This window comes from Ailuropoda melanoleuca, chromosome 5 (assembly GCF_002007445.2).
Source record: "Ailuropoda melanoleuca isolate Jingjing chromosome 5, ASM200744v2, whole genome shotgun sequence".
NCBI lineage: Eukaryota > Metazoa > Chordata > Mammalia > Carnivora > Ursidae > Ailuropoda > Ailuropoda melanoleuca.
The window spans coordinates 31,498,211-31,509,247 of NC_048222.1; the positions used below are offsets into that span (position 1 = coordinate 31,498,211).

At 55.2% G+C, this 11,037-nt stretch overlaps 1 protein-coding gene across 9 annotated transcripts in view; it reads left to right on the forward strand.

Annotated features, from left to right (window-relative positions):
• Positions 1-6,923, forward strand: part of RAB44 (RAB44, member RAS oncogene family) — a 32,158-nt gene extending 25,235 nt beyond the window's left edge. For 6 of the 9 annotated variants that reach the window (XM_011218503.3, XM_034660635.1, XM_034660637.1 and 3 more), the window contains 5 exons: positions 703-784; positions 2,025-2,139; positions 3,228-3,329; positions 4,789-4,865; positions 6,404-6,923. In XM_011218503.3, coding sequence (XP_011216805.1) covers positions 703-784; positions 2,025-2,139; positions 3,228-3,329; positions 4,789-4,865; positions 6,404-6,494 — 467 coding nt within the window. In that variant the 3' untranslated portion in view covers positions 6,495-6,923. Of the gene's footprint in view, positions 1-702; positions 785-2,024; positions 2,140-2,241; positions 2,375-3,227; positions 3,330-4,788; positions 4,866-6,403 lie in introns of those variants that run through there. The other 3 variants (XM_034660634.1, XM_034660633.1, XM_034660639.1) reach the window with 3 other exon arrangements.
• The last annotated feature ends 4,114 nt before the right edge of the window (positions 6,924-11,037 follow it).

Sequence of the window (11,037 nt, forward strand, 5' to 3'; positions counted from 1 at the left end):
AGGGAGCCGGATGCTTGAGGGGCTCAATGCCAGGACCCTGGGATCATGATCTGAGCCGAAGGCAGACGTTTAACGACTGAGCCACCCAGGAACCCCCAGTGTGGGTCTTTTTAAAATGTCACCTTGCAAACGAGGAAGGGAGGCTCAGAGACGTAAAGTGACTTGCCTGAAGTCACACAGCCGGCAAAGCAGCAGAAGGTGGGCAGCTCCCAGCACAGTCAGTCATCCCTGAAACCAGCGCTCCCCCCACCCTCCTGGGCTGCCTGCTCCCACTTTGCAGTCTGGTTAAAGGGGGAAGATCCATGCCGTAATCAGGAATGAAACAGGGAGTATTATAAAAATAAAACAGTGACGTTGGTTCTCCTGAGTGACCTGAGGAATGATCACTGCTATGCAGTTGGGAAGAACACAGCTAGGTTCGCAGAGGTCAAAATATCGCAAGGTGCCTCGAACTGGCACTGACCGTGAGGGTGTGGGAATGCAGCGGGGACTGTGACCCCACGGGCTGGGTGGTCAGGAAAGGCCTCTTGGAGGATGTGGGGCCTGGAATATGGGTGGGATTGGAGAACCAAGGGGAAGGAAGCCCAGCAGACAGAGGGGCTGGTGTCGGGGAACAGGTATATCCTGGGCAGGTGTGGACTGGAAGTCCTGGTTGGTGACTTAGAAGCAGGCCTGACCAACCCCCCGCCCCGTGTGTCCTAGGAGTGGATTTTCGGGTCAAAACCTTGCTGGTGGACCACAAATGCTTCGCGCTGCAGCTCTGGGACACGGCCGGCCAGGAGAGGTAAGGGGGACTGTCCGCGCTCATGGCGTCACAGCCCCGGGCTGAGCCCAAGGCCGAGAGGGAGAGAGGGCAGCCCTGACCTTGAAGGTTCCAACACAGGCAAGAGGCAACCAAGGGCAAAAAAGGCATCCGCCCCTAAGGACTGAGGAGGTCGGGGAAGCAGAGATGAGTCAAGCTCCAGTGGGCTGCCCAAGGGGGCAGCAAAGCATAGCACTGATGGGGCCCTCAGGGGACAGCTGCCCAGTCCCGTCCTGCTGAAAACGCTGGCCTGCCCCTTTCCAGTGAGGCAGTAGTCATCGAAATGTAAAAGGCACATCTTCTTTGACCCAGCAGTTCCACTTCTAGAAATTCATTCTGCGGATGAACCCATCCACGACGGTAATAGCAACATGGTTACGGAAGCATCGGTTATATTGTGAAGCACCAGGAGCAGTCTAACAGGGAGGATGGGTGGGCCAGCTGAGTGGGTCAGGGCCTAGCTACACAATCCGGAGGATATTACGAAGTCACAAAGAAAGACTGTGGACTCTATGTACAATGGGGAAACACCTCCAAGACATTTTATTTTTATTCTTTAAAACATTTAATTAATTTATTTATTTGAGAGAGAGAGAGCATGAGTGAGGAGGGGCAGAGGGAGAGGGAGAAGCAGGCTCCCTGCTGAGCACAGAGCCCTACGTGGGGCTTGATCCCGGGATGCCAGGATCATGACCTGAGCCGAAGGCAGCCGCTTCACTGCCTGAGCCACCCAGGCATCTCTCCAAGACGTTTTATTAACTGGAAAAGGCAAAGTACAGACTACTGAACAGTAATGAGTACAGGGCATGTTTGCCACTGTCTTTGCGTTTAGCAGGGGAGTAAAGGGTGTGTGTGTGAGTGTGCGTGTGTAAACGGTGTGCATGTACGCATACGTACATTTGTGCATAGTCATAAAACACCTCTGCAAACTGGTAACCCTGGCTGCCTCTGGGGAGGGGGACTGAGTGGCGGGGCGGGGCGGGGGGACGACAGACTTTTCGCTGGGTGCTCTTTGGTACGTTCTGAAACTGCAGCCATGAGAACTGCGACCCGTTCAACGATCATACTGCAAGAAGGAAAATGGAGGCATGCTCTCTGCGGGGAGCAGTCAGAGGCAGGAAAGTTAATTCTCCCACTCTGCAGATGAAGTGGCTAAGGCCCGGAGAGGCCAGGGCGAGGGATCGGCCCACCAGGCCTCGCCTCACGCAGACTGTCCCGGCAGGTACCACAGCATGACTCGGCAGCTTCTGCGCAAGGCCGACGGAGTGGTGCTCATGTACGACATCACCTCCTGGGAGAGCTTCGCCCACGTGCGCTACTGGCTGGACTGTCTCCGGGTAAGCAGCAGTCTGAGGCCCTGCAGGTGGCTGTTGGGGTTGGCCCTGGTGTTTGGAGTCAAGAGGGAACTTGTATCGTGCCCATGCCCCCTTTTTTCCCAGGATTACAAATGACACCACAGACATGTGGGTGATGTGACCCACTGAGGGCATGTGGCTGGATGAGCTGGGAGCATAGTCACAGGAAGAAACCACAACCACATAGTACAGCCTCCAAAATAAACTACTTCCTTTATCCTCTGAACATTTCTTTCCTGTATACAGCAGCTCGGTGTTGTCTTCTTAACGCCTGGGGGTAGTGCAAGTCTAGTCCCACTCTAGGCGACAATTCCTCTGTCCACACATCTCTAGTTCTTTCCCCTGTGTACTTAATTGATACATATGTACTGAAATCTGCAGTGGGTACTAGCACAGCAGAGGGTTATGAAGAAAGGCATGTTGTCTTCTCTCTGGAAGTTTCTAGTCTAGTTGAAGAGAAGCAAAAGAAGTAAGACAAGGTAATGTGTGAAGGAGGCTGGGCTCGGGGTCTGACAGGACCTAGCTTTGAATCCCAGTTAGCCTGCCCCAACTCTGTTATCTTGGACAAGTGACTTCACGTCTCTGAACTTCAATTTTCCAAATTCTCTCATACAGTTGTTAGGATTAACTGATAAAATTGCCTTTAGAACAACACTGGGAAATAGTAAGCACTCAGTAAACAGAAGCTAGTAGTAGTAGTAGCCGTCGTTGTTGTCGTCGTCATGAAACAATTAGGAAACGAGCCAAGCCAGCCTGTGTAATCAAGCGCCGGGCTGTTCAGCACAGGCAAGAACAATCCTGGAAGGCTTCCTGGGGGAGGTAACTTTGAGGCTGGCCTTGGAAAATGGGTGACCTGTTTGCAGGCAGAAAGGAGGGGCAGACTCACTGTAGACTGAAGGGAAGATGTCATGGGTGGGGGAAGGGTGCGGAGTGAGCGTGAGACAGAAAGGCGACGGGGAGGGTGCGCACACTGTCAGCTTCCTGGAGGGCAGGGCCAAATCGAGCCAGGGCCTGGCACAACAGAGCAAGCCCTCAACGTGGGTGCCTGAGGGCATGTGTTCTGTGTGCAGGAGTCAGGGCCTGACGGGGTGGTCCTCCTTCTCCTGGGAAACAAGAAGGACTGTGAGGAGGAACGGCAGGTGCCCACGGAGGTCGGGCAGCAACTGGCCCAGGTGAGCACCTGGGCATCAGCCCCCCGACCCAGCCTGGACTGGCCGACTGGAGGGTAGCGGGCAGGTCCCCCTGGCCTGGGCAACGGAGAAGGACCCACGGCCCGTTCCTGCCGAAGGCTGGGTCAGAGTGGACAGCAGCCTGGTCACCTCTGCCTCCCGCCCACCCTGTTCTTAGACCCAAACCTGAGGCTGTCCCGCGGGCATGACACTGACCCTCGCGTCGAATTAGCAGACTCCCACACAACATTCTGACCTATATAAAAATATCTTCAGAGTAAAAAAAGGTTTTAAAAGCTTCACTTAAAATTCCCAATCAAATCTTCATTTTCTCTCTGGTCTCTAATTAACATAACATTCCTTCTAATTTATTCTATCTTGGGACCCAAATTCTTCCCTGGCAAGATTGCATCAAAGGCCCCACCAGCAGACAGTGGATACTATTTATTTATGAATAGAAGTTGACCACATTCCAGAAACTCTGGAGAATAATAAGGAAGGGAAAAAGAACCCAGCCCTTACGCCACCTCTGCCACATCCCCTCTTGGCATTTCCACATTGTGTTTCTTTCCCCTTCTCCTCTCCTTTCTCAGAGTCATGAGGTCATCATCGTGGCTCCTGGTTGGCGGGATTTTTTTCCTCCTTAAAAGCAGTGGCTCATCTCTTTGACATAGTAATTCCTCCTCTAGCAATTTATCCTAAGGAAAGTCAGAAATAATAGCCCCTACGAGAATGGCATAATGGATACCCGCATAGGATGTATAATCAAGCGTGTTTATGCGACGATGTTCTTCACGGTGTTATTTACAAGAACAAACATTGGGCAGCAGTTGGCAGTTAAGCTGTGGAGGTTCATGTGAGAAGCTAGCATTGGCCATTAAGAATCCTGTCCCGGAAAAATATTGGAGGGCGTGGAGGAAATGCTTACAATGAAACGTGAAGTCAGAAGAGCAGCGGCAAGTCCGGGGTGAGGTTGGGTTGACCCTTCGAGGCTGCTGGTGTTCGAGAGGAGCGGACCGAGCAGCTGGGTGCTGCGGTCTCATCCGACAGCACCTGACGCGGAGCCCGCTCACCCCCAGGGAAAGCATTCCGTAAAACTGAATGGAAATATGTATCAAGTGCTAACAGGAGGGGTTTATATTTTGCTCTTAAACTTTTTGAATGTGTTGTAGTTTCCAATATTCCACCCCCTCCCCTGTTGAATATTTTTGAAATTAAAAAAAAAAAAGCTAATAGTTTAAAATGTCCCCAGGGACATTTCTCCAAGTGGGGACACAGGCTTTCCACTGTCGCTCAGAGCCAGGGCTGTGGAGGGTCTCCAGAGTGGCCTCTTTGACAAGCCAAACCGACGGGGTTGGCCTTGGGGCGCTCTGGGTGGGGCTCTGTCTGATGGCTAGATCACCGGGACTGCTGGTCGCTCAGTGGGCTCTCCCAGGGCCCCCACACCCCTGTCTGTCCGCAGGAGCTGGGGGTCTCCTTTGGAGAGTGCAGCGCTGCCCTGGGTCACAACATCCTGGAGCCCGTGGTGAACCTGGCCCGGTGAGTGCCACCCGCTGCTCCCCACCCAGAGTCCCCTGGGCAGCCCCCAGAGCCCTCACGTGGGAAGGGAAGGCCTGCTCTGCTCTGAGGAAGCACCATGAAGCCACAGGGCTCACCCTGGGGAAGGAGCGAGAGCGCTGTGTGGAGAGTCTGAGTTGAGTTCTACCAGTCCCAGGGAAGTATCACCTCCTGAAAGGCTAGCCCGCTCTCTGAGCCTCAGCCTGCTTTCTCCGCTGCGCGGTGCAGCGGGACAGAGGGTTACCTTCCTGCTCTCCACCTTCTAGTAAATTCCACTAGATTTAGTTATTTTTTTTAAGTTTTTATTTATGTATTTACTCAAGTAATCTCTACACCCAATGTGGGGCTCCCACTCATGACCCTGAGATCACCAGTTGCATACCCTTCCGACCCGGCGCCCCAACTTCCACTCGATTTATAATAAAATCCAAATGCCTGGAAGTGACCTTGGTGGTCCCGTCCCTGTGTGTGCACACGTGCTCGCTCAGCTTCAGCCCCTCAGGGGGGCCCTCCCTGACCCGTCTCCCCCCCACCACTCTTCCGGGTCCCTGTCCCATTTGTGTCCTTCAAAGCCCTTCTGGACAAACTGTAATTGTACATGCATTTGGTCCCTGGTTGCTGTCTGCCTCCTGCCCGAGGCTGTGGCTCCAGGAGGGCTGGCCAGGGGCGGTTTTGTCCAGCCCCCTCCCTCCACACCCAGCACCTGGCACATAGTAGGTGCCCAATAAACGAAGGAAATAAGTAAGGCGAAGGGGTCCTGGAGCAGATGCTCTGGAAGCCCCTTCTGTGACACCTGATCACGCCGTCACGCCGTCTGCTAGACAACTGCTTGACAGCGTCCCTTTGCTTTAGGACAAAAGCCCAAGTTCCTGAATGTGGCTTTCAGGCCCCCGGGACAACAGGAGCCCCTGTTGCCTCTAAGGCTTCTTTCTGGCCCATCTTTAGGCTTTGTGATTCGGGACAGGGGTCCGCACTCGGTAAATATAACCTGAGTGAATGAATGAACGAGCTTCTTTTATTTCCCGAACTCCCAAGCTCTCTCTCTCTCCCTGAGCCTTTGCCCTCTGCCCGGAATGCACCCCGCTTTCCTGCTAACGAACCCTTGTCCACTGCTCGGCCTCAGCTCTGACACTTCCACCTTCCTCCCTAAGTCCTTCAAGGACCTTCGAGGACACGTCCCTCTGTGTGCTTCCTCATTCCGGCGTTCTGAAGGCCCCTACTCTCTCTGTCTCCTCACCTCTCGAGGCAAGGACATGCTGGCTTCGTTGTCCTCTTCGGAGTCCCCTGTGCAGTGCCCAGCTCACAGGAGGCTGGAAGGAACACTAGGAAAGAGACAGAAGGCTGAAGTCTCCGTGGCCCCATTTTTCGGGTGCCGTGTGGGATGCAGCGCAGGGGCAGAGCAAGTGGGCGGAGAGGACGATCGGGGGCGCGGTCCCACAGCCCCACAGCTCACCCGTGGGGCCCTCCCTGCTGCTCCTGGAAAGTGAGACAGAGGACTGATGTCTGGTGCTGTCATACAGGTCACTCAAGATGCAGGAAGACCGCCTGAAGGGCGCGCTGGTGGAGATGACCCCCAAGAGGCCACAGAAGAGAGCTGGCTGCTGCTTCTGACCACACGGCCCAACCAGGGTGCGGGGACAGCCGCCCCGGGGGTTTCTTCCTCCTCAGCTCCTGTCCCACCCGCCCGGATGCAGCAATGACAGAGATGGCCAGCTTGGAAGTTCAGGAGAATCCCCTCAGGTCAGGACTCGGATCCCAGGGCGGGGGCTGTGCTAACACTGCCCTTTGCACGCTGAAGAAGGATTTGACGGGGGTGGGGGAGGTGGTTAAAACTCTCAAAAGGAAGGAAAAGTCGAGACAAATGAATTAAGGAAAATACACCATATTATTGGCCACACATCTCCGTGGGGTGAAATTATAGGGTGAACGTGTGGGGGTGTTATTGCCCTTTTTATACGTGTTTGTATTTCTAGATCTTCTGCAGTGTCTGGGCATTCTTTATATAACCCGAAATAAAGATGAAAGTTGAGGGGAGGGAAAGAACCTTTCCGAGGAGCTTGCTTTGGGGCTGATTACTAATTCCTACAGCCTGTTAATTACAAGACACTTTATTAGAGCCGTCCCACTGTTCCGCACCTGCCAGAGCTTATGAACCCTGTCTCACCACCTGTCTGCAACCATCAAGTTTCTTCCGAGCGGATTCCGATTCCAGGGTTCGGATGGCCCCTCATAAGCCCTATTACCCTGTCTCCCTGAGCCCGGACCCCACTCCCTTTCCCCAAGACCTGCCTCTAAGGGGTCATATTCAGAGATCCTACCCCCTGAATGCCACGATGTCCTCTGATGCAGCCCTCTGGCCTGAAGCGCAGCTGGGGAGTGGCTGGTGGGGCCTGGGGAGCAGCCAAGAAACTAGATTCAGACCACTCGTGGGCTCCCCTTTGGAGCTTTTGTTGGAGTTCCCAGAACTGCCTATTATGCCCCTCCCGGAAGGGGCTGCCCATTATAAGCCGGGCTGGGGTCCTCAGTGCCCTTAAGGAGCTTGCTCTGAGAGCCTTAGGGAGATGGCCTCTCAGTGTGGCACTATCTTCTGTCACGCATGTTTGCTGCAACGGTTGTCCCTGTCATCTTACTGCTAACCGCAGGGGCGCTCGTCACGTCCTACAGCCCAGTGCGCACGGGACGTGGAGCTTATGATTACTTTGTATTCAGTGCTGCGGAATCAGAGGAAACCCCAGTTTCACAGAGAGACAAGCAGAGACAGTTTGAGAGAAAGAGGTATAGAGCGAGAGACTGCAGGAGAGAGAGAGAGAGGGCAGGAGGTGGAAGACAGAGCCTTCCTACTGGCTTAATCAGTCTCCAATCTTGGCCCCTATCCCTCTGCTCAGTTCTGCCTCCACAGCAGTGAGCTCCTTGTCATTAGAGGCATGCAAGGGGAAGTCGGATGACGCTTTGGCAAGAGGCCAGGTAGAAAAGCATTAGGCATCAGAAGCCGCCAAAGGTCGGATCAGATGCCTTAATGGACCCCATTCAGCCTCTAGACAATATGCAGGATGATTTCGTGGTCCAGCTAGTTCCTTTACTTACCTCCCTCACCGATTCTTTCTTACCCCCAATGTCTTCTCCCTTCCCGGATCCTCTCCATCAGCCCATGGGCCTCCCCCTGCTCTGAGCAGTTTCTAGGCTACAGTAGGTTCTAAGAAAGACAGACAGACAGGGAGAGGTGGGCTGGAGTGAGTGATGCCTGGCCACGGGCAAGGGTGGGGGGCAGGTCCTGCTGTTGCCAATGGCTCTGTCTGGGGTCTGGGGACCTGGCAGGCACAGACATCTCTGTCCTGTAGGCCAGCGAATTAATGAGGCTGGTAAGCAGGGTGTGATTCCTGGGGGAGGCAGTAGAGCGGATAGAGCCCCTGTCCTTCGGGGGACTCGGTACAGAAGGGGCCCCCGGGCCTGCCCCTTCCATCTCAGCTCTGCCTGCAGGCAGCCAGCTCCTGTTCCCTAGAGGTGGGGTCCAAGAAGGGACCGCACACCTGCCCAGAACCGTCACTTGGCTTTCTCTGGCAAGATCCAGCTTCTGTGCCGAGCAGAGCTGTGGAGGGGCCACCAGCCCTTCCTGGTGTCAGAGGGCTCCAAGCCAGCAAGCAGGGCCCAGGAACCTCAGAGTGCATGAGGCCTACGAGGAGAGCAGCAGGAGGGACTCAAGGTAGATTTCAGAGTGGACTTCCAGACAAGTGGTGAGTTCTCAGGGCATGTCTGTCAAGAGGGCTCTGGTCACACCTTAGCTTGGGGCTGCTTAAGAAAAGGAGGGCTGGACGGGGCTGATGGGGCTCAGGAGGTGGAGTGAGAAGGGGAAGGCGGGGGGACAAAGTGGAGCCTGGACAGAGGTATTAAAGAAGAGAGCTTTTTGGAGTGAGGGTGGGCAGGAGCAGAACAGCCCTCATTTACAAATTCCCTACTTCATGCCAGGCACTATTCCAAGCACCTAACTCATACTACCCCGTTTAATCCTCAAAGCGACCCTATGAGTTGGGGTGCACTTATCCTCACTTTACAGATGAGGAAAATGAGGCACAGAGGATAAGTAGCTTGTCCACAGTCAACGCGGCTAGCAAGTGGTGCAGAGGGGCTTTGAACCCAGGCTCCAGCAGCCACAAGCTTCACCACGACGTGAGGGGGCTTCTTATAGGAAGGTATGGACGCTTAGGTGGAGCAGGGGCCAGGTCCCCGGACCCTTTGGTTCCCTCCCCTCCCCTCCATCTTGTCATCGACGGGCAGGCCTGGGCCAGATGGAAGAAAAAAAAAGAGTTACAGATGCCGAAAGAATGACTCGATTATAGCACTCATCCAGGGCAGTTAGGGTCTGGAACTGGTCCCTCGGTTCCTCCTTCCCCCGCAGCCCCTGGAAGGAGCTGGAGACCCCAGAGAGGTAGCAGTGGCAGAATTCGCCCTGGCCGTCTCCATCTCTTCTCAGCTGCCCTCAGGCAAGCTGCTGCCATGGGGCCCCAGAAACCAAGCAAGTCCCCCCAGGCGGGGCCCTGCAGGAGGGGCTCAGGGGAACCCCCCAGCCCAGGCTTCAAGCCAGGTAGACAGAGGTCTCTCCAGACTCCCCCACCCCAGCATAAGAGAAAAGGGGATGGGGACTGGAATCAGGACCCCACAGGGCTGCGGTGTTTGCTGCTGGCTCAGGGTAAATACTCAGGAAATATTTATTTATTTATTGAGTTAATGGGCAGGTCTCATCCCAAGAAAGCTAGGGATTCTGGTCTGGTCTGTGGGGTGGCACTGGGCTAACTCTGGGATGTCTAGAGCCCATTTCCCAGCCTGACTCCTCTCAGTCGGGGCTCTCCATGTCCTTAGTATGTAGGATGGAGTGGGGGTGAGAAGGAAGCTGGGGTGCAGCGCTTCCCCCAACCCTGCCCAGTAACCAGCACAGCACAGCATAGAGAGCAGGCCGTCCCCAAGCTGGTCTGCCCTGGAGAGTCCTCTGGGATCTTTAGAAAATGCCAGAGCCGGGACCAGCTAAATCCCGCCCCTGGGATGGGACCTGGGTGATTAGTATTTCTGAAACTCCCAAAGTGATCCCACTGTGTAGACAAGCTTGGGAACCCCTGGCAGGGCTTCACGCCTTCTCAAAGCCGCTGTGTATCCACTTTCTTGCTTGAACCTCAAATTAATATCTGCCTGTTTCATAGGCAGGCAAGGTTTTATTTAAATAAATAAATACACACACGTATATACAGGGGCACCTAGGGGCTCAGTCGGTTGAGCGTCCACCTCTAGATTTCGGGTCCGGTCCCGATCTCCGAGTCATGAGATCCAGCCGTATGGGGCTCCGCACTCCAGCAGGGAGTCGGCTTCAGTCCCTCTCCCGCTGCCCCTCCCCCCACTCGCTAAATAAATAAATAAAATCTCCAAAAAAATAATGTGTGTGCGTGCGCACGCGCACACGCGCACGCGCACACGCGCACACCCACACACACCCCAGATTCAATCTGTACTCCCTGCAGAAACTGTAGAAATAAAGACGTTACAAAGAGGAAAATGAAAATGACCTGAACCTCACCCTTTTGGAGCAGTTACTGTTGACATCTGTTTTATTTTCTTTCCTTCCTTCTTCGCAGTCGAGGAAACTGAGGTAGGGAAACTGGGTAACTTTCCCAAAGTCACGGAGCTACAAAGTAGCAGAGTCGGGATTCGAACCCGGGGCGCTGATGGAGCGGGTCCCGGCGGGTTGTTGTGAGGTCTCACGTGACTAACGCCCGCCACGGACCCGCACTGGGCACTGGACGCAGCGGGCTGTGAAAGGAGCGGGGCTCTACCGGGAAAGAGGAAGGGGGCCCTCGGGCTGGTGCCGACGCCGGCCTTGCGTGTCCGGAGCAGGTGAATGGAGCCGGGGCCGGAGCCCAACGCCACGCTCACCGCCGCCACTCCCGAGCGACCGCTCCGCCTCGTCTTCGCCGGGCTCTGCGGCCTCATCCTGCTGGCGGGGCTGCCGGCCAACGCGCTCATGCTGCTGGTGGTGGGCCGGGCCTCCGGCGCCCCCGCGCCGCTCCGCGCCCTGACTGGCAGCCTCATGGTGAACGTCACGCTGTCCGACCTGCTCTTCCTGGCCTGCGTGGTGCCCGTGCTGCTGCTGAGCTTCCTGCGGCCCGACTGG